Source organism: Symsagittifera roscoffensis, chromosome 2, assembly GCF_963678635.1.
Source record: "Symsagittifera roscoffensis chromosome 2, txSymRosc1.1, whole genome shotgun sequence".
Classification (NCBI taxonomy): Eukaryota; Metazoa; Xenacoelomorpha; order Acoela; family Convolutidae; genus Symsagittifera; species Symsagittifera roscoffensis.
The window spans coordinates 18,647,635-18,671,761 of NC_087063.1; the positions used below are offsets into that span (position 1 = coordinate 18,647,635).

Consider the following 24,127-nt stretch of genomic DNA (forward strand, 5'->3'; position numbering starts at 1 on the left):
CGGTTTTCCTCGACATATTGAAATTTTTTTAAAACTTCTATTAGATGTACGACTAAATGGGCTGTAATATGATATCTCGCTCATTTTGCGTGGAAAATATTCAAAAAGGCTGAAGATAAAGTTCCTCTCTACTTTCAGTGTTCGGAACAAAAAAGGAGTAAGTGCTGGGCAATTCCATTAGATCAACCGGCTAGCAGAAGAAAAATTATCTAGCAGTCAACTCAGTTCAATGATAGGATAACTGGTAAAAGACTAGGCAACCTTGTTTTTAACAATTGTGCTCTGGGGGTTTTGCGATATCAGGTTTGATCTGCATTTTGCAAACTTTTATTGCGAAGTCACACTACCCGAGGCGAATTGCTCAACTTATACTTCGACTTTGAAAGTCTCGGAAGAACATTTTCCCCAAGGTTCTTCCGCGCCTTGGGGAAACGGCGCAGAAACATAGTTCGAACACAGTCGGACTATTGATCAAACAGACGAAAAACGGATTTCGAAAAGCATTTTTAATTGAATTTTTTTTTCTGCTGGCTCAACATTTAGGGGTATGCAAATGGGAGAAAAAATCAAAATATATGAGCTTTTAATGTACCGTTAGCTAGATCAGCTTGTTTCTTATTATACGCAGAATCGCCGCACGAGAATGCCTGCAAATGGTCTTTAGGTCATGAGTCGGTAATTGTTGACATCTGTTTTTCTGGACGCCAGATCAGTTCGCAAATTATTTGATCGCAAGTTAAGTAATAAAAATAATATAACCTAACCAAAAGGCTTTCTCTGATAAACAAAGAAACCATAACTTGAGACACATGAACTGAACTGTTTTAGTGTCACTGGAAGAAAATTGGTCACGTTGATTATTTATGTCTAGATTTACCATAAGAAATCAAACATTTGCGTAATTTTTTATCTATTAGAAAACCAGTTATTTCAAAATCTTCATTGAAAGTTTATTAAAGGATCAATTATTGAAGGATTTATTGTACGAACAAATCCTTTCTCATTTGAAGGGAACAGGCATGTGGTGCTTCTAGATAGACAAAATTTTCCTGTAAAGTGTCCCTGACGCAGTGAACTTATTACTAATTTGTAACCTATACCTGCGTCTGAACTCGAATTCAAATCTAAGGAGGTCTTGTGCGCTTCTTTATTTCGAGCTCATTTTTTATAAAAGCATTTTGACCTGACTTTCTGCAGACCGTCACTTTAAGTTGGCGAAATCAAAGTTATCAGGAAGCAAATCATAATTCATCTTGCAGATTAAAACGATAATTCCACATCGATGAATGAACAAAAGTAGCTCTTATTCTTTTGAAGCTATTTGAGGTGATTTCCTGTTTTTGATAGTGTCAGTTCTGCTTTTCTAAACGGTTTTCTCAACAGTTCGATAAATTCTTTTTATTTAGTTCTTCGCATCAAATTTATCTGATTTAACTGGGTTCCATTGAAAGAAAACTCTAAAAGCAAAACAGAAATTTCTTATTGGAGGATTTGACTACTTGTGTTGAAGTTAACTCAAATTACCGTCAGCACATATTCAATTCATTTGGAGCTGATTTTTGCAATGATGGCGACCAGTTTTTCATTCCGAAGACTGCTCGTGGTGTTGAATGTTCTTCCGTGAGTAATTTCTTTGTTATTGAACTTTTCTGGCACCCGTTTAGATGTACGGTCCCGTTAAAAACTGAGACGGTATAGATATGTTATCTCATAGAAAGTTTCTGATTTTTCTTCACCGTCTGTTTGTTATGTAATCTATTTTCGTCAGTATAAATTTCTGCAATTCTTTAGCCTAAATATTGGTCTAAATTTTACTCTTATTTCCTGGTATCAATAAATTTGTATCAACTTAGTTCTAAAACAAAATTTTCCAAAAACTTTTTTTCTAAAACTATATTTTCTATTTTGAATCAACCGTGCAATCCCCCCTAAGCTTGAATTAATTCTGAAAAAAATTGTATGCTGTGTTACAAACATTAATGTTGTAATTCAATTTTCTTTAGTAATACGGTTAAATTTGAACAAATCTAGGCTATGCTCAAAATTAGCCTATTAAAAATCCATATTTTCTCCCTCCAAAATCGATTTAGGAAGGGGGATTGTACGGTTGATCCGCTATTTTTTATATTGTTCTGAATCGCCATTTTCCAGCGCTGATTCATGTATAATTCAGAGTTTTTTTACATAGCTAAACTTCAGAGCGATATTTCAGAGCTATTTCGCAATTGATTCCGTAGAAAATCAGCGCTGCAACTTCAGAAATTTTAACCATTCTAGTAGCTTCAAAAGAGAGTTTTAGTTGATCAGCCCTTTAACTTGCGAATATCTAAGGGTTGATGGCGCAGAGGTTACTTGCAAGTAAAAAAAAACTGAATGTTGTGGGAGCGAATCCAGGTAGTTCACTATTTTTGCTCATTTTGATAGGTTTTTTTATCGCTGTTTCATCGCTGAAAGTTAGGCAATTTAGCGATAAACTATTTATCGGTAAAGTTTGCTATTGTGGCAATGAACATCGATGACTCATCAATGGCAATCGCTGTTGTTTTTTTACTGCTAATTTTCAATGTGAGCTCAACCCGGGCAATTATATGAAAAGTTGAAAGCTTTTTTGGGTTGGAAGAAAAAGGTGCCGGACATTAAGCCAACGGGACTTCAAGCCGAATTGCAAAAAAGTAGGGACTTCAAGCCGAACAATTTGTCATAAAGTCATGAAATATGATTAATTTAAGAATGGTTTTTTGAAAATTTTCTCAGTTTCAAGAGTTTTCTTTACAATTTATTGGTTTTCCTAAAAAATGTCAAATTTTAGAAAAAAAAATTTTCATTTCATTTTATTACATTCGTTTTTTTTATGTTATTACTGCTCCATAGTCCTCAAAAGGCAGTCGGAATATTCAGGGCTCCACCCTGATACGAGAAATCTTTTTTTTCTGAAAAGTTATATCTGGGGATAGGAAATTGTGACGTAATTTTAGTTTATACTTAAAACAACCGCATTTATAGGGATTTTGATCTAAGATAAGTTCCTATTTATCCGAAGTTTTATCTCCATCCAAAAAAAACAATACCAGTAGTTTATGCCAGATTTATAAACATGCATGCAAAAAGATTGCTGTTTGTTGCGATTCATTATTTAACGACTGATTTCATTCAAAAAAAAAAGAATGTGATTTTAAAAATTTTAACCTGCTCTTACTTAGTCAGAACTGACTGTTGGGGGATCAAAAGGGTTGGAGAATGGTGAATTAATTCGCAAAAGTCACGTTTTACTAGAATACAGGTAGATTGAGCACCTTATTTTGGAATTTTATTACGTTTTGGTTGTAAGAACAATTTAGACTGGGTCAAATAAGGCATTGTGGGTAAGTTGAATTGTCTCAGAAGACTTGTTAGACGCTGATCATCAGAAGTGAAAGGTTATTTCAGATTCAAGATCAAATATTGATGACTCTACTTACTTAGTCGTAGATGATGTAAGTAGAGTAATTGCAGGAGGGATTTTCAAAAAAATTTCGAAAACTTGTCGACTTTTTCTACGTCGACCAAATTGATTTTCCAAGCTCTCACACAGCACTACAAAGACCCGGTTTCGCCCAAAATTTCTGCGCCGCAGACAAAACTTTGAAAAAACAGGCCGAAAAAAGTTTTCAAAGGCAGTTTTTGCAAAATTTTGAACAAAAAAACGCGTTTTCCCGGCGCGCGCTCCCAACTCAAAATTAGTATATATTGGCGCCGAAGGCGCTCTTAGAACGTTTTTGGGGTCCGTCACCAAAAATCAATATCTCAAAAAAGTTAAAATCATTTTCTCTCGCCGCCAAGATAAACTGGTCTGAAAACAAAAATTTTAAAATCATTTTTTGCCAATTTCAAAATTGATAGAGTTACGAATTGAGAGGACTTTAACATGACATATTGCCTTCTTTTTGACTTAAAAATCTTCCATATGCTAATATTTTTGTCCTCCTGTATATTTCATGATCTCTCTTTTTGCGAGCAAAAAAATTATGAATAGGATTTCTTAAGATCTTTTGGACCACGTTTCTAAATTAATAATGTTTATGCCCATTCTGCGTGCTCGTCCCAGTGCTTCTAGAGAAAAGAAAAGTTAACATAAAACAGGAATAACCGGAAATAAAAAGAAACAAAACAGATCCTGAAGTCATGAAGGTTCCGACTGCCCTTTGTTAACGACGATGAAGTTTTTTTTGTTTACATTGATGGAGATTCAAATAATCCGGCTTGCCTAATTATGGATTTTCTGCTATTTGACCCTGGCTAGCCCTACCTGGCAAAAATCCGGGCAAAAATCAACCTCGAAAACTGCAGGGACTATAACGTCCCCTTCAAAATTAATATAAGTCCGCCTCTAGAAAATTTTTAAGGTCAGTCGGCCAAAAATGGATACCCGATACCCCAAAATAGCAAAAAAGAGGAACCCTTTGGACCGGCAGGGGCCGAATCCCTGATTGGGAGGGGTGTCCACTAGTTACTCGTTAATAGCTCAAATCGTTGATGATATCATATGGGGGTAAATCGGCAATTTCAAACCCTCACAAAACTACAACAGTTGATCACAGATAAAAAAAATTTCACCTGAAATCAAAAGCTTTCAGATGATGAAAAACGTCGAAAACAGTTATTTAAGAAATCAAAAATTGTCTGAAGAGAAATCCCCGAGCCCAAATAATCCGTCCCTTTCTTCGGTAGTTGTAACAAAAAACTGATGCCTACACAAAATGCGATTAAGTTATTACATTTCAGTGGAATCTAAAGCCAAACGCATTTTGACCGTTGAAGTAAAATCTAATAATTGTCGCTGGATTCCGTCATCATTGTTCCGACTTTCCTAACGAAAGTAATTGCTCGGGGTGGGTTTTTTTTCTTCAGACAAATTTAACTAGACTTTTTAACTAGCCATTTTTGACGGATTTTTTTATCATTCAAAAAGTATTGTTGTCCTCACCTTCACTTTGAAAATATTTTTCACCTGTGATCAGTTTTTATAAAATTTTGGAGTTTTAAAGATTGCCATTTTGGCCAGTGTGGGGCAATTAACTTACATAATTTTCGCACTATTAACGTGTAAGTGTAGATTTAATCAATCGTAAAAACCGTTCCAAATTGGTTGAAGGAAGCTTATTTGCTATAAATTATTTTTAAAAAGAAGCGAAATTCACTTTGTACTTTATATGATGCGTGGGGGATGATTTTCACAAAAATTTTCAAATTGGAAAAAAAAATCAGTTTTAATTTTTTACATTCAATTTTTTTCACGTTTTTACAGCTTCATTGACTTTAAAAGGCAGTTGGAACTTTCAAGGCTTTGCCCTGATACGAGCAGTCTTGTTGTTAGCTAAAATAGTTTATAGCAATTTTGAAGAAAAACAATGATTCCCCATTTGTTATGCCTTTATTTGGTCAAAAATCATATCTTGACGGATCATGTAAAATCATAGATTTATTTTTGCAGCCTTCAAAAATAGTCTAATTAAAAAGTTTTTGTCACAGCACTAACTCATCAATGAAACATTGCTAACTCATCACTGATTCAACGGACTTACATCGCTCGCTGATTCAACGCCGACAGGATTTATTGATAAAAATTACTTAATCGCTTGAAAAAATTGCAGGAAACAACATTGAATCATCAATGAAAATTCGTGAAACTGAGTCATCAATAATTTACCTATAGTCTATGCAAGTACAACATTCCGCCACACGTTTTTAAGCAGTCACTTACTCGCAAAAAAAAATTTTTAGTCAGGACAGAATACTCTAAGATAAACACCAACGCTGATTCAAATAAACCAAACTCCAAGTCGCCCATACTAACGATCTTACCAACCTGGATGACGCTTATCATACAATTCCGTGCAATCAAAAACCTTACAAAAACAGCATGGTTTTTCCAAATTTGAAATCAGAGACTTTCAATTTTCAATTTTTTTTTTCAAAATTGAAATCAGTGACTTTCAACTCGCTAAATTTTTTGATTTTAATGAAATTGTTTTAAATGAGAAAAACTTTAACTTGATACACATTGAGATAGGAAATTGAGGTAATTTATTGAATTTCACACAGCATTAGAATCATGAGAAATATATTTTTTGTACATGCAATGAAATCTCTACTTCGAGGAATTTAGCGGTTGAAAAAATTAAAACCGAATCACTAAATTATGAACTCATTTTAAAATAAGGGAAAGACAAAAATGCTGACATCACAGAAAATCTTCATCGAGTTTTTTATGTGGAAAGACTCCTTTTGTTTCTTTAATAAGTCTTGTGTGAAAAAAAAACTTTTTCGATTTTGTTTCTTCTGTTCAATTTATAGGAAAGAAATTTTTGCCTGCAAAAGTGTTTAGAAATATTACTTTGAGCAGAGAATTGATGTAATGACTAACTAAAAAAACTATTTTTTTCTTCAATTTAGGAACTTTTGTAAAAAGTAAAAAACGCTTATCATACAGTTTTTATGAATGGAAACTGTATGCAATGCAAAGCATTTTTCCATTTAAATAAAATGAAATTTTTGACGAACAATAATCTGTCACCAATTTATTAAATCTTTCACAAACTTATACGCTGAGCAATTTTTCCATAGACTAATTGGAACTGTAAGATACGGTTTTTTTGTTGGTAGGTTTTTCCAATTTGACATTTTTATAGTGTCATATCATCAAAATTTTTGTTCGTAAGTGTTTTGCTTCAGAGGAAACGGTTAATTGAATTAATTTAAGCTTATGTCTGAAAACTAAATTTAGAAAAAAAAATGGAAAATGCCCCTAAATCACGATAGCATGGGGAAACATAGTTCACTTGGTACCTTCAATAATGGCTAATATAGGCTCTGGGTTGAATTTATGAATGAACGGTGGACGCCACGACCTAGTAATTCTACGCCACGAGCTTACAAATTAAGGTTTTTTTAACCAATTTACGACGGCATACCAAATACTATGGCACGTTGATTTTGAGGGGGAGCTTTGAAAAACGCAGTTTTCGGGACAAAACCTTTTTGTTATGACGATCTTTTTGTCATAATTCTCAAAAGCTTGTCTTCTCTGTAAGAAGCCCCCTCTCAAAAAAACTAGCTCCGCCTTATTCACCTGGTTTGAACATGAAACTACGACCTCGACGTGGGCGGTGCTTTTGGCTTGAGTCTTTTTAAACAAATTATTTAGAACAAAGTCGAACGCATGTCCGGAGAAGTCGAATAAAGTCGATCAAAGTCAAACTAAGTCGAACATTTTCCGATATATTCGAACAAAGTCGAAAATGGACATAGTTCGAGTCAAAAAGTCGAAAACGGGCATCGTTGTACGATGTTCATTTTAGACTTTTTGAGGCAAACTATCTACAATTTTCGACTTTGTGTCCGTTTCGATCGAATCATGAGTCGAGCACTTCAGCCTGGGTGTGAATAAGACCTTTGATGGCTTCCGATACAGAGCCAACTATCATAAAGTGGCCAGCCAAAATATTCGCATCTTGTGCAAACCATAAATTTACTACAGGCACTTGTATTTTTTAAAATTTTCCTTTAAAGGAAATCTAATTGCGTGTCGAACCATCTGGTTGATATTCCCAGTTTGCTTTCAATTTCATGGGGTTATTTTTCAATAGCCCAAATATTTCATAGTAAAAAAAACTAATAACCCGTATCACAAAAGCAATGACACGCCATCTGAACCCGGAAACAAAACGGCTCAAAAGTCCTATCGAAAACTGCTTTCAAGTCAAATTAAGAAGCCTGGAAATCGCTGTAGCTTTAAAAAATGAAAAGAAAACGATTTTTGTATTTTAGACAAATCAATTTAGGATTTTTGTGATGAGAGTGGGCAGGTGTGTCCCAGAAATAAAACAAAAAAAAAACAATTTGAAGAGACAATTAGATAGTTATTTTTTGCTGTGGCTACCCAATCGAAATATGTGGGCAATGACCACTGGTTAAAATGGATATCGGGATCAAAGGAAGATGAACGGGCTGAATCGCTGGATCAGGGCTGGATGGAAGGGACTTTTTTTAGATAGTCAGAGGATATTCAGAGAGCCATTACATGTGCCCTGGTCAATGAGTCAAGTTTTTTTGGTCCCGCGTTTTTTTTTCCGGAAATTTGCGGTGCAATTTTTCATTTTTTAAAGCGTTCTTATAAAATTCTTTTAAAAATTTTTATGATTCAAAAGAGCAAGAAATGTCTGTTTAACGTGTCAAGTTTTTGCACGAAGCAACCAGAATAAATTATTTTGTTTCATTGACAAAAATATCTTACAATGAATAAAAAAACTCTCCGGTGCATACAATCACAAAAAATGTCCCTCTTTCATATCCCCAATTCTATCAAACAAAACTTAGGCGATGATAGCAACCATGGTTGTTTAGTTTTTTGAATCCAGATTTTGGATATCAAATAATAATAACAATCATAATAAATTATTTTCAGGTAATTCATTGTAGGTAATTAATAAATTCATAAGCCACGCCAACAATTTTATTGCCAAGGAGAGCACCATTGGTCTACAGGTTTGTTCACAAGCGTCTCAGAGCGGAAATTTACTTAGTACGTTTTTGAAACATGGTGATAAATACATTCTAAGTATTTGAAATTAAATTATGTGACTACTTAGAATCAAGGTGATTATACAAACCAGTCCCATACAAAACTCTCCCAAATTATCTTGAACTTTCTGCACCGACAAGAATTATTTAACGCATTGAACAATCAATCATGAGCTTAAATAAAGATCAAAAAACCAAACTTCGAAACAAAAGCAAAGGCCTCAGAGTATGTTGGTCAAAGCGTTAGACTAAACTCTATAGATTGAAGGATCGAAACCTCGGCGGAACAAAACACTTTCCAATTTTGAGGAAAAAAAATGAAATTTAGGTAAATTTGATAACGGGTATATCTACAGTACAACAATGGGTTCAACCTTGAAGAGTTGAGCGAGGGGGAAAAATCAATACCTTGTATGTATCCATTTTTTACCGGTTTCAAATCGACTCTAGCTCCTTTTTGATAAATCAAGGAAAATAGTTGAACTCGGAAATTTGTTTATTACTGGGCGCTTTATAGGTAGCCACTTTTAAACTTGGCACAGCTATTTCAAAGAGTACTGAAGAAACGACAATAGTTTGATTCCTCCTATTGAGCTCTCTGATGGGAAACTATTTCGCGCAACTATATCCAAATCAATTGTAACGTGTTTTGGGTACTCATCTCTTAGAATACTGAGGAGGTGAAAGTAAGTTGGTTTCTTTTTGTCGGGTAGCAGAGCGTAAGTAAGAGGAATGCGGAATCCTTCAACTGAAGCGTTTTTGGATAAACTTGATAAAATACATTGGAAGCAGTCGAAAACGTTCCATCGCAGAACTAATCAACTGACAAAGATAGTAGGTCAAACACATGTAATGTGACGAACACAATAACCCGGTTTTCATCTTGGGGACCAGATTCGTGCAAAAGGAACTGCTCTTTATTTTGATTTTTCTGTAGGGCCAGCGGCAATTCAAAACCTGTCAGCAAAATTGGCTCTGCCATTTTTGGTCTTCTTTCGCAGCGAACTTCATCCTTCAAAAATCAGTAACGCAGAATTTTCGTTAGTAATAATTTAATTTACATCATTAATTATATAATTTCGTTTCTACTGAGTTTTGCCAAGTGTTCGCAAATGAAACAAGAATGTTCGTATCAGCGCGAAGCTTTGATTGTTCTACTGCGCGCTAAAGTCTGTGGAGCACTATTAAAATGAAAAAAAATTAATTGTAAAAAAAATGAAACTTTGTTTTAAGTTTGAGACTTTTTGTTAAAATGATCATCCCCACACACGTCATATAAGGTTTAAGTTGATAGATTTTGCTATATCCACCTACATTTTTGAAAACCATACCACTACACGCTATGTAGAGTACAAAGTGATATTCTTTGCATATGGCAAAGTATTTACTTGACCAAGTAGGAGGACTCAATTGAAATTGGATTAATTTCTAATACGTATCAATCTCCGCTTACGCTTTATTTAGCATGAAATATATTAATTATCCCAAATTGGCTAAACTTGCTATTATTAATTCCCTAGAACTTTTCAAAAACGATCCCGTGTGGATTATCTTTTTGAATGGGAATTCAGGACAACAAAAATGATACTTTGAGTGATAGGAAAGTCCGTCAAAAACTGCTAGTTAAAAATCGAAGTTTGTCTTGAAAAAAAAACTCGAGTGCAAACATTCCGTCAATTTCTTTGAAAGAAGCCAAAACAATAATTCGTCTTTTTGCGAAAACGTAACGTACTGGGACGTCACGGTGCTTAATTATAAATCGAGGTCGACTCGGCTCAGTCACGCTTTTCTGGCATGGACTATAAACAGAAAAAACTCTGGTTTTGAAAGGAAGTTCTTACTGATAGAAAACAAATCAATTCTGTTTTAATAGAGCGCTAAATTTCGTGAGTGTCTCAGCTACTCACGACAACAGCAGCAGTATCAGTTTAGCCAATGTTGGTAAACGGTTGGCCAATGACGTACTCCAAAACTGCAGTGCCGCTGTCAGGCCAGTGAGGGAGGGAGAGGTGGAGGTGGTGGGGATGAGTCAGCAGCAGGTAGTGGTGGGGGTGGAGTTTGAAATATTTCAAATCAACTCACTCGATGTCGTCCATCAGGTTACTCAAATTACATTCTTAACCATTCTTATTTTGTTTAAATAGTAGTAAGCAGTTTAGTTCTGAAAAAGAACTTTTTGGGTTCTGGGTTCTGCTTAAAAAGGATCTAGCTTTAAGTGCAGAGCAAAGCAATAAAAATAGTCTTTTTGAAAAGTTCTGACCACCAATCGATGTCTTCGTCGAGCGCTATTTAGGGTTTGCAGGCCAAAATAGGTTTCATATAATAGTATCAAATTGGTATAAAATGGTGCTTAAAATTTACATCCATTTAATGTTTCTCCAGCTGATTTTTTATGATAAAAAAAGCTCGTATTTAACATTAAACCAGCTTTTTGGTTAGTTGCAGGGGCGGATCTAGGATTTTCTCGAGGGGGGGGGGGGGGGGCGAAGTTTGCTGACATTTTTTTAAGGTTTATTTAGGTGATTTTCCGAGCTCTCCTAAAGCACTAAAAAGACCCTGTTTTGGCCGACCGAAATTTGTGCGCGAAATTTGAAAAAAAGTCCAAAAAAGGCGTTTTTTGACACTTACAGGCCAAAAAAGGCGTTTTCCCCACTCAAAATTAGTATATATTGGCGCCGACGGCGCCTTTAGAAAAATTTTAGTGTCGATCGGCCAAAAATCTATTTCTTAAAAAGTACCAAAGGGGGGAGCCTTTGGGTCGGCAGGGGGTCGAATCCCTGAGGGGAACGTCCAAGCCCCCGCCCCCCTAAATCCGCCCCTGGTTAGTTGTGCATTTTTCTAGATGATATGGTGTCAGGGGCTACAATATGTTCAGTTGTCAATCATCCTAGTTGTCAATCATCTTAGTTGCTATTCTTATTTCTCATACTTTAATTAAGTGTGAGTTTGGTACCTGCCTGTCAATCAACTAAAAGCTGTCTAGCTGTTATGTGTTGACCTCTAGTTCACTCTCTTATTTATGCGAACTAGAATACAGTCAATTGAGTATTTAACAGCCATCTTTTTACAAACCCTTGTTATGGCGCAGCCAGTGGATGGTGAGGGGAAAAACCCCCTTGGAATTGTGGCTTTCTGGCCTCAACTCAGGCGGAACCGCAACTTTTATGGGAACACTGGAAACAACGATTTCATTGGGCAATGGTGGCGAAACATGGACTAGTCTCGTCAGACTACTACTTTCCATCGACATTAACTGAAGCACAGATCGCAGACCTGGGTGACATTGGTGGAAAACCACGGGCAGAAGGTGAACGTACACTGATATCGAATCTGTATTTATGCCTGGGACATGAGGGACAGAGAGCTTTGCATAATCAACATCCACACTTAGATATGGAAACAGTACGATACCCACGTTTTTTGGATACCTGTGTAACTCTTTTTCAGAAAGAGCGGAACGAAAGGTACGAGATGTACCAAATGTTGTCGAGGAAACAAAAGGAGGGTGAGAGTCTAGAATCGTTCTATGCAGAACTTAGCGGAATGGCGGCAAGATGCAATTTGGGCACCCAGGAGCGGAAAATGGTGAGAGACATATTTATTTTCAACATGAGGAACAGGGACGCACAGAACGAGCTGTGTCGGGAAACTAAAACCCCGGAAGAAGCATTGCGCATCGCAATGTCATATGAAAGAGGAGACAAATACGCAAGGAGCTACAAGGGCGCCGTATCCGGTTCCACGGGAATGGCGCATCCATCGCCAGGGGGTTCCTTACAGATCAAAACGGAACCAGTCAGTAATATTCGCGGATCCAGGGGACGAGGAATGCCAAGGGGACGGGGTCAATACCCAAATCGTGGAGGAGGTCGAACAACCGATCGAATGCAAGAGCGCAGATGTTACAACTGCGATCAACCGAACTTCACCCCAGAACACCGACAACGATGCCCAGCAAGAGCCGTCACATGCAACTTCTGCAAAAAGATTGGGCACTTTGAGAGGACTTGCCGTGGAAAACGACAATCCAGGGGGGGACAACCAGTTGGACTGATCCAAGGGGATGAACTCTTCGACGAAGAAGATACCCCCTCGGATGACGTGGAGCCCCAAGCTGCGGCAAATTCAGTAGGTTTCGTTAAACGAGAACACCACAACTGGTCATCAGAAAGTTCAGACGATTACATGGTTATGGCAATTCGACGGAAGAAGGAAACGGTGTTGAAAGTTGCCGGGCCTAAACTCAAAATATTCATTAATGGGCACCAAATGAACATTTGGATCGACAGTGGATCGCCGATTTCCATTCTAACACTAGAAGATTTGAGAAGAACAGTGGGAAGAGCGGGAATCAACTTGAAGCAGGATAACACTGACGATGACGAATTTCGAGACTACAGTAACAATCGGATCAAGATGTTGGGCAGAATGGAACTCGAATTAGCATCAAACGGCTGGAAGACGACAGCAGAAGTCCGAGTCATTGGGGGGACCAGACCATCCATCGTGGGACGTGATTTGATGGGGAAACTTGGACTCCAGTTGATGCAAGCAGATCCAAAGGGGGAAATCATGAACATCCAGGGGGCGGAGGACAATTCATGCAAGGAGGGGCACGATGAACCGGAGGATGAGCAGATGGATCAATGGCAATCATACTTCAGTAAGCTATTCCCAAAACTTTTTACTAGAGTTGGAAAAATTAGGAACTACAAAGTTCAAGCAGAATTTTTCAAAAATCTTGTACCGGTGCAGCAGAAGGGACGGAGAGTGCCGGTAACGCTCCAAGAAAAAGTGGACAAAGAAATCGATAAGCTATTAACCCAGGGACATATAGAAAAATTGAAAGAGTGTTCGGATCGATACTTTGTTTCTCCGATCGTCATCACCGTGAAAAAAGACGGGTCCGTAAAATTAGCATTGGAATCACGAGAGCTTAATAAACAAGTGCATAAAAACAAATACCAGATGCCAAATATAGAAGAACTTGTAGATACAATAGGACAACTTATATCCGAGAAAAAACAAGGGGAAGTGTACTTTACTACGATGGACCTAACGTACGCGTATGGGCAACTACCGCTTAGTGAAGAAACGAGCGTGCACTGTAATTTTTCTTTGGTGGGCGGACGGTCGACAGGAACTTACCGCTTCCGAACAGGGTTTTACGGGCTAACGTCAATGCCGGCAGAGTTCCAGCGAGTAATGGACTCAATTTTAAACGAATTCCCACAAGCGAACGCGTTTATTGATGATATTTTGGTTACAACCAAGGGAACGGAAGTAGAACATATCTCCTTGGTTGAAAAGATCCTCCGGAAACTAAACCACGAAAACATATCCTTGAAGTTACCAAAATAAGAGTTTGCGAAACCCGAATGCGAGTGGCTTGGCCATCGTATAACCGAAACGGGGGTTACGCCTCTTAAACGAAAAACATCGCCGATAGACGCACTAAAAGCTCCTAAAACAGTCACGCAATTAAAGTCATTTATGGGCTCAATCCACAGCTTGCATAAATATTTACCGGCGATAGCGGAGATGTCAGCTCCATTAAGGCCACTTCTCAGCAAGAAGAACGAATATAACTGGACCGCGGAAAGTGAAAATGCTTTCCAAAATATTAAAATGGGGGTAGCGAACATAGTTGAATTAAAACACTTTGATATTCATAAGGATATTAGAGTTGTTTGCGATGCAAGTCACAATGGCCTTGGAGCGGTTTTAGAGCAATTGGGTACCGAAGGGTGGCGCCCTATATCTTTTGCATCACGATTCTTAAACGCAGCCGAGAAAAAATATTCCACTAACGAGCTTGAGATGCTGGCAGTGGTATGGGGGGCCAAGTATTTTAGAAATTACATCCTAGGGAGATCATTTACAGTCATTACCGATCATAAGGCTTTAATTTCATTACTTAACGGGAATAACAAGAAAAACAAAACACTTTTTTCAAGACTGACACGTTGGCTGGACAGACTGATTCCTTTTGACTTTGTAATAGAACACAAACCGGGCGCCAAGATTGGATTGGCAGATTATTTGTCGAGGCATTCTAGCGAACCCCCTAAACCGATAAGTCAATATGATAATTTGTTCACCGTGGCAAAAACCGCTTCGATCAGAAAATCCCATGGTTTTACAAATGAATTAAAACCCCTTGGTAAACGAAATTATCAGAATATTCGAGAAACTGGTTCTAAACAGTCTAGACGGTTTTCATCCAATCACAAGCGAGAACGAATAACATGCATACAACCAGCGACGGTTGAGGGCGGAAAGTCATGCGTGAAGACAACGACCAATAGGAAACGATCAATTTGCATAACGCGTAAATCAAATAAATCCAAGGGACATTCAGTGTGCTCTATATATTGTTCCCTTGGAAGACGGTTAAATTTGCCTACATCTAAACACTCAAACAAAATGGATAGCGACTCTAATTGTTCTTTCCCAGTATTTGAAATTGAAAATGTTGAAAACGATACAATTGATTCCCAAACTAACAATCCGAATATACTACAACCTCAGATCAACTCTCCGCTTAGATTAGATGAAAATTTATTGAGTAGCGATGAAATAACTGTCATTAACCCTGAAATTGTTGCAATTACTAAAAACACACGGGATTCCAAAATTAATACAGTACTTTCCATACCTTCGAAATTTCCAGGCGAGCTTTTTCCTACTGTTAATCCGAATCAGCAAATTATGTCCATCATTCCTCGTGATTGCAAGGTTATCAAGAAGTCTCAATCGTTACCAGAACTTTTTAATTTAGAATTTGTTGCCTCGAACATACCAGCGGATGTGAACTTAGTACGAGTAAAAGAAGCATTGGAGAAGAAGACAAACTTGAAGGAAGAACTCCTAAAGATTGGGAAGTACTGGGCTCAATACGCTAACGATCTGTCGTTACGGGACGATTGTGTGTGGTTGGATGGACGGTTGGTCATCCCTTTACCTTTGCAATTTCCAGTTGAATCGCGGATACACTATTACCATCACGGTAAAAGAAATATGTTCGAAGCAGCGCGCGACGTCTGGTATCCTTACATGTACCGCAGTTTGGCAGCAAAGGCCACGTACTGTCAGCAATGCACGGAAGCGGGTAAGAATCTAAAACCGTTATTACCCAAGGGAGACATGGGCAAGGTCCCCGAACCAAGGGAATCCAATGAATGTTTACAGTTGGAATTCTGGGGGCCGATAAATTACTTGAACGAAAGTAAGAAATAAGTTTTGGTTGCTACGGACCGATTCTCAAGGTGGCCGTCAGCAATGGTTACTACCACTAATACGTCAGATAAGGTCTTAAAATTCCTTAATAAGTACATATCGCATCATGGAGTACCTCGGAAGATCCACGTTGATCAGGGATCATGTTTTTCTTCTAATAAATTTAAAAGCTTCTGTAACGAAGAAGGCATCGAGCTAATGTACTCCCCAGTGAATGATCATCGAGGCACGGGGTCCGTTGAACGGACAATAGGAAGTTTGAAGAATTTTGTCTTAACATATGCGACAGAAAAAGAACATAAGTCTCTAGAATCTATGGTCGATATAGCGCTAGGCGCCCTACGATTCTCAAAAAATGCAACTACTAAATTAACACCTTTTGAAGCTCATCACGGCAGGGAGGCCAATACCGTTTTACGAAACCTTACGAAAAAACCAAGTTTGAAAAACTTGAATTGGAAGAACGTCTTAAAACAAAAATGTTTGTGTTTAGACGAAACTGATCCTGAGATGAGTAAAGTTGCATTCCCTCAGCATTCGAATTGGGAGGAGAGGTCGGATCTAACATACGCTCCAACTTTCCGAAGGGCCCCTATCACGCTGGATAGTGACCAACAAATGGACGCATGTCCAAGGGAGGGATCGGAAGTTGGACCACAAATCCAAGGGAGTGGAGACACTGGCCCTAACATCCAGGGGAGTGGAGGAGGACGCACCCTATACCAGCGTACTACCAGCAAGACCCTAAATCGGTATAAATTACTAAAATCCAATGTAATCTCTGAATCCGAACATACTTTGAAACTTAAAAACGGATCCGTTCTTAGGAAAAGTGCAGTGGCATCAAAACCGAAACCTGACCTTCCCAAGAAACGGAAACCGGCTACGCTCAAGGATATGCTAGCGAGCGCAAAGAAAGGAGCAGTCGTGAGCCCGAAATCAAAAAGAGCTAAGACTACGCGGACGGTACAAGTAGCCACCTTCGAGTCCGACAGTTCGGATACTGAAGACGATCAGCCATTGAACATTCCGGCAAGACTACCGGTAGAAATGCTAGCGAGACGCGAAGCAATTGCGGCGGGACAAAGCCCAAGCGGCAGTACGACAGTAATGGAAGGTGGAACGGGAGCTAAAGCCAAATCCAGAGTGACAAGAGCTAAGCGAGGAAAAGGGGGCCAAAGAAAACAAGCGAAGGAAAGCCAGGAACGTCCAGCGTTAGTGGCGCGGGAGTGTCTTGTAAATAGTAGTCAAGAAGAAGACGTTGAATCAGGCAGCCAAAGTGAAAGCTCGGGAACCAGAAGGAGTACTAGAAGGAGAAAGCCAGTAGACAAAATGGGAGGAGTTATGATTGAAACTATCCAGGGGGCGGAACAAACAGGAAAACATCCAGGGGGAGAAGGGAAATGAATCTTATTTCTACATTTATTCAAAAACTCGTTAACCCAGGGAGAGGGATGGCCATAAGCCTAAAACTCAAGTTGTTAAAACTCAAGTGTTTGTTGCAGTATAGTTGAGGCGGCATTTTGAAGGTGTAGTTATTATATTTAAATTTAAATTACTATGTATTTAAATTTTACATCCATACGGAAATGTCAGGGGCTACAATATGTTCAGTTGTCAATCATCCTAGTTGTCAATCATCTTAGTTGCTATTCTTATTTCTCATACTTTAATTAAGTGTGAGTTTGGTACCTGCCTGTCAATCAACTAAAAGCTGTCTAGCTGTTATGTGTTGAACTCTAGTTCACTCTCTTATTTATGCGAACTAGAATACAGTCAATTGAGTATTTAACAGCCATCTTTTTACAAACCCTTGTTAATGGTATTTGAATTTGTGTATGCATGCAGGTGTTGGACTTGTCAGTTTTCATTGCCCTAAATTTTGAATTTGTGTATGCATGCAGGTGTTGGACTTGTCAGTTTTCATTGCCCTAAATTGGCACAACCAGATGGTGTCCTGGGACCCCAATGATTATGATGGACACGAAAGAGTATTTTTATCTGAAAACGCGGACAACTGGCTCCCAGACTTAGGTCAGTAAGCAGTGAAAGTTTCTTCAACCCACGCAGGCCGAGCATTTTTCACACTTCTTAAGCAGTACTGAAGCAGCTCACTGCGTTTGTAATTTTTGCCCAATTTGGAAAATCTATTTGAAATACTCTTTTAAACAGATGACTGAAAAATTTTTGAAATATCTTTTCAACAGATGGTTGATAGTTTTTTATGAGCACCATCAGGCTAATGATAAGCCAGCATCACATCCCAAAATTTTTGGTCTACTTATACGTTTGTTTATTGAAGCAAAAATATAAGAGCTTCAATGAAATGTTTTTGTTTTGGGGACTTTTGAGGTTGATGTCAAAAAATTCTTTCATTTTGTTTTAAAGTAAAAAAAGCTAACTCATTAGCTAATTGATATTGTTAATTGGTTTCTGATCTCAATATTCGTAAATATACAGACTGCCTGACTGCCCCTAGAACATCTCCTGAATCCGCGTCTGGTTTTAGAAATCAAATCGAGATTTTTCCTGCTATGATAAATACGAAAACTATTTGATTAACATTCAATGCATTTGCCAGATAGAAACAACATTTCTTCGTTAACTTTTAGTGTTCTTCAACCAGATCGGCGGCCACCAGCTAACTAAATCTCTGCAAGTGCCCATCTGGATCAATGCCTCCGGACACACCCACTTGTCTCGCCTGATTAGGGCAGAATTCCTCTGCAACCTGGATGCCCACTTCTTCCCCTTCGACCAGCACTCCTGCACCCAGATGCTGGGACCCTGGATCAGCCCAAAAGAATCAGTGTCTGTCCAGAGTAAACGCCAAATCTCTCTTTTTCCACATACGGGAGGCTATATTGTTATGATATAAATTCCGAATGTCAGAACACTTTCAACCAGTCGACTTCCTTTAAACTGGTGAAACGGAAAAAACTTCCAACCCATTTTTCAAATTTTCGAATTCTAAACTGCGACTAGTGTAATTTTTTTAAAAAACCTTTTTTTGAGGTCGACCAAATTGGTTTTTTTGAGCGATTCCAGAGCACTCTGAAGACCCTATTCTTTGATCAAAAATTCAGCGCTGCAGGCACATTTTGAAGAAACACGTCAAAAATTCGGTTTTCGGACACTTTTTTGGAAAATTTCGACTAAAATTGCATTTTTTCGGAACGCGCTCCTCTTCAAAATTAGTATATATTGGCGCCTAGGCGCATAAAGAAAAATTTTGGGGTTGGTCGGCCCCCACCGCCCCCTAACTCCGCCCCTGATTACGTCAAAAGGTTTGTAAAAACTCAAGCTGAATTACGTAAGTTACATATTTTAATAAGTTCTAGCTCTACAAACTCCAATAAATACTAATTTTCGCAATTAGCCTCAATTCAGTTTAGAACGGTTATGCGTGCGGATAAAATGTCACTCAAAAGTAATTCACGTATTAAAACATTTTATCAAAGTGTTACTTCAGCAGCAAAGTGGCATATTAGTCTAGTGCAAGCATACTCGCTTGGTATATTGTTAGATTTGAGGGTCGATGCCCATACGCCGTCAACTTTTTAAAAATTGGTCTGAATAAAAAAACAACCGAATATATATATTCCTCTCTTTCTTCGAAACTCGGAATAACTAGCGTTCACATATTTATGCAGTAAAATCCTGTCGATATTTGATTTTTCCGGATTCAATCGTGAATTCAAAGTTGTCTCAGTTCTCGTAAGAAAACGCAAAACCACCGCAGAAAGCGCAAAGCTTAGCATCTGTTTGTCAATCAAAAATATCAGAACTCGAAACTGCCGCGGTAACTTTTTTGTTTATAATTAGATCCATTTAATCAACAAAACTACGAACCTAAGTATTTTAAGTAGTTGGTTTGATCAAACGCTCTCTTTTTTTCCCTTGGCCTCGTATATTTTACAGGTGCCAGAATCAGTTCCCAAGCTTATCACCCCGTGTTTTGTAACCCCCTTTTTCTTAACCCCTCTCATATAACCCCGAAGTTAGATAACCCCACTACAATTTAACCCCTTTTTAAAACCAATTGTTAGAATTAAAATGAGATTTACTTGAAAAGAATTCGGAACGATATCGTCGGTAAACTTCAAAGCTGTAATTGCGAAAAATTTTGCGAAGCAAAATGAGTTAACATGCACGCTGGTACATGCGTTTTAGACTTGAACAGAAATGACCTTGCCGATTGTCTAGACTTTGATATGAACTTGATCACGAATCCAACCGACATGATTCAAATTAGCGCATACACAAAACAGTCCCATACAAAAGAGTTCGAAACATCAAAAAAAGGTTCTAAGAACAGTCCCATACAAAACATTCCAAAACCATTTGAATTTCCTGACCTTGATCTTTTGGCGCCGACAGAATTGATCTACGCTTTGAAAACTCAAACATGGGCGCAATTAAAGATCAAAGAGCCAAACTTGGAACAATAATTCGGATGACAACCAAAGACCTCACGGTATAGTGGTTAAAGCGTTAGTCTCAAAATCTAGAGATCAAAGAATCAAATCCCTGGCGCCACAAAAAATTTTCCAATTTGTTGTTCTGGCCAAACCCGATGATGCTGCATCCCTTTGATTCCATAATGAAGGGGGGAATAGGGCTTCCCGATTCGGGACGAGATTTTTTATGTAGTTAAATCCAAAATAAAGGCAAAACTCGTCAATTTTTGCTATTTTTTCCGACTCTTTTATGGTGCGATCGCAAATGAATTGAATCTTCTCCACTATTTTATCGTATTAAATTCCTATTTCTTCTTCTTTTTCAAACGCCAATACGGGTAACATTTTGAGTGCTAAAGCGAACTCGTGACTTGTTTCGTAATCATTTTTCAATTCGAGCTCCGCGATTTCTCTCATAAAACTTTGTGAAAGATGGAAGAAACATCCCGACAGCTTGGACTTTTCTGAAACTCTTGAATAGCGGCCTGCTCAAAATCCAGTTAAATTTTTTGAGGTCTACTATCAGGGGCTAGTGTTTTTAGGGCTTCTAAGAAACGGTGGTAAGTTTTTTCTGTTTTATTTGGCAGGAACGCATATATGCAAGTGGGGGCTATTCCTGAAAGACTGACGTGTATGGAGTAAAATTTTTAAAACATTTTCGGGGTGACTTTGAAAGTTCCGTCATTTCAATAAATTTTTATCCATCCGTAATTGCTGTTGTACGGCATTTATGGGTTTGGTACTTCGAGCAGTTCCAATTTGTTGTTGTCTTGTTTTTGCGTTTAAGGTAATACTCATGGCCTGCTACCACTAGCATTTGCTTGTCTTTTGAAGATAAAGTAAAATAGAAAGTCGCTTCAAACATTATATCTGATCTGATAGAGTGGTATAACAATGGTTAAAGAAATAGGCAGTATGATTTTTTATAAAACTCACAAACGTCTTTTGTTGCCTTCAATTAGCACCATGTAGGTTATCTCTGTTTTAAACGCGTGAGTGAGGGATTATTTCTCTAACTAATCGAAATGCAATTATTTTTGAGATGCTAGAGGCATCAAGTGAATTAAGACTAGCTTTTCAGTCCTCAATTAGTAAACTTAATTGGACTACTCCTGTACTTATAAAAGTACTTAATTTGAAACAAATTATCGTCATTAAAAGGGGCTTAAATTGTTGTTGGGTTATCATGTTACGGAGTTATACTATGGGGGGTGTAAACATAAGGGTTTAAATATCGCAGGATTAAACAGTGAGACACCACCAGAATCAAATCGCTATCTTCCTACAAAATCAACGAAAATTAAAGATTTTCTAAACATGAAAATACTCGCTAAGTTTTGGTACAAAAAATTAACCCCAAAGAACGCAATAATTTTTTGTCTAGGGATTGAAAGATATGCTAACATGCTGAATAAAATTTGTGAACAACATTTTTCGGACAATATCAAAGATCAAATATGAATCGTGCGAAAATAATATGACCAATTAGCTAGCCTCAATTCAATTTTGAACGATTTTGTTTGTGTGGTTGAATACGCCAGGCATAAATCATCAGAGTTACGCTCGCAGCATAAAGAAATAATTTTTCAAATCGCGGCACAATTTAGTCCATAACATGGCCAAATCTGCAATCTTCAAGCTTCCAAAACTTTACAAAACATATTCGGAGGTAAAATATCTTACGGAAAAAAAACAGGAAAAATCTTGCAAATGTTTTAGAAACTATGACCACAAACCATTTCCGCATTACAAAGGACTCAAACTACCGGTTTTTTTTGGCGCTCGCAACCAATCATTTCTCTCCCCCCGCACCCGACTATGAATAAGTATGTGTATGCGCCAAGGCTCCCTCATAGCAGCTTTTAGAGGTTGGCCGACCAATAACTAATTGCGTAAAGTAGTACCAAAGGGGGTGCCCTTTTGAGGGTCAATAGGCTGAATCCCTAATTCCGCCTCTGATGCCACATCGCCTAATTCCCAACATATTTTTCAGCCTCGATTCTTCATGAAGAACTTAGGACCCAAAGCACCTCGTGGGAGGTGATAGAAGTTACTTCTATCCAACAAGATTACAAGCATCAGGACACAACTTACTCAAGCCTCCTCTTCTCTGTACATGTGAAGAGACGAAGCGCCTTCTACGTTGCAAACGTCATACTTCCTGGCATTGCAATCAACTATCTGAGCATGTTCAATTTTGCGATTCCACCTGAATCGGGTGAAAAAATAGGCTACGGGGTCACAATTTTCTTGGCACAAACAGTCAACATGATGCTCATTTCGAACTTCATGCCTCAGGGCGCCAGTTCGATTCCCCTATTGGGCCAGTATCTTCTCTTTTCTCTAAGTTTCATTGCGCTGAGTCTTCTACTTACCATCTACATGGTTTCGCTTTACATTGATCCGATGCCGGAGAAGTGTAAGGGAAGGCAACTGTTACGATTCGCTCTCATGAAAGTTCGTCCGATTTTGGGTCCAAAGTTTCCAAGTTCTAAGCCAATAAAATATGTGCACGGAACACTGTCAATTGCCTCCGCCCTCCCTTTTATTGGAGCGGACAAGAGAGAAGTGAGTGCTGCTCAAAATGGCGGCAAAGATAACAATACCGAGGTCATTCGACCGGCTAGAAAGAATTCTGAAAAAACTTCGGTGGGAGACTTGACGGAACGTGAACAAATGGTGGTTGGATGCGAAACATTGAACCGAATGTGTTTCATTGTCTCGTTTCTCCTCATGACTATCGTTACGTCTGGGTACATGATAGTTCTGATGAACTACTCGCACAGCAAACTCAATGCATGATAAGACTCCGAAAATTCCGAAGAGCAAACATGACTTCAAATGATCTAACCAATATGTCAAAATGACCACGCTCACAACTGTATTTTTTCTGGACAGTGATCTAATTCACAGTCGACCTAGTGCGCATGCTCATAGCTTTTGGATAAGTGCTTTATTAATCGTGGCATTATTCGTTTGGTGCCGTAACAGCCGATTGCCAATAAGGCAAAAAACTTAAGAATGTAGTCTATTTTTTTTCTTAACTTTATTCACCTTGGCTTTTTTGAGCGGAAAAACTGTTACAATCTGTTTCGCATTGAAAGCAAAATAATGGTGAACTCTGAACTGTTTTTATTGGTACGATCAATGGATGGACGACCTATCCTATGACGCGAAGTTTTTTGTTTCCAATGAAACTCGCCGCAGCTTTGGTAGCTTTGGAGTTCATAAAATATTGGTTTTGAGAAATTAAATGCATCCAAGTCTCAATTGTAGCTATAGATAATGAAATCTAAATTTAAATTTTGCCTCCTTTGATTCAAAACATGGAGATCCAAATGATCCGGCTTGCCTAACCATGGATTTTCAGCTATTTGACCCTGGCTAGCCCAACCAGGCGTCCAAGCAAAAATCAATATCTTAAACTGCAGGGACTATCCTGAACTTCCTGGATGTATAAAAACCAGGGGCTGGCTCTAAATGATACAATTTACAAAATCAAAAACAGGCCACAAGAACAGAGTTTTTAGTGAAAATTTTAGGGTCTTTGAAAAAAAACAAGACTGCCCGTATCAGGGCGAAGCCTTGAATGTTCCGACTGCCTAGAGCAGTATTGAAAAGAACAAATGAAATGTAAGAAAATAAAACGATTTTTTTTTTTCAAATTTGAGAAAATTTGTGAAAATCCTTACTACCATATGCCATATAAAATAAAAAAGATAGATTTTGCTCCTAATAACAAATCAATTAAGGCAAATAATCTTCCTTCAACGAATTTAGAACGATTTATACGAGTATCAAATCTCTGCTTATGCGGTAAAAGCCAAAATATAAATCGCGCGTTGATTGTCCCAAACTGGCCAAAATGG

The 24,127-nt window shown here is 38.1% G+C and overlaps 1 protein-coding gene across 1 annotated transcript; it reads left to right on the forward strand.

Moving 5' to 3' along the window:
- The first annotated feature begins 775 nt into the window (after positions 1-775).
- On the forward strand, positions 776-23,521 carry LOC134839496 (acetylcholine receptor subunit alpha-L1-like). Its single transcript, XM_063855071.1, has 5 exons — positions 776-1,620; positions 10,433-10,658; positions 17,703-17,832; positions 18,411-18,620; positions 22,252-23,521. The coding sequence occupies exons 1-5, from the start codon at positions 1,565-1,567 to the stop codon at positions 23,058-23,060; spliced, it is 1,431 nt and encodes a 476-aa protein (XP_063711141.1). The 5' UTR covers positions 776-1,564; the 3' UTR covers positions 23,061-23,521.
- The last annotated feature ends 606 nt before the right edge of the window (positions 23,522-24,127 follow it).

Bases quoted from the DNA above. Each gene is read 5' to 3' on its own strand.
- LOC134839496 (XM_063855071.1), top strand. From the start codon at position 1,565: ATGATGGCGACCAGTTTTTCATTCCGAAGACTGCTCGTGGTGTTGAAT. The intron at 17,833-18,410 runs GTCAGTAAGCAG...GTTAACTTTTAG, and splicing joins CAACTGGCTCCCAGACTTAG to TGTTCTTCAACCAGATCGGC. The intron at 18,621-22,251 runs GTAAACGCCAAA...CATATTTTTCAG, and splicing joins AGAATCAGTGTCTGTCCAGA to CCTCGATTCTTCATGAAGAA.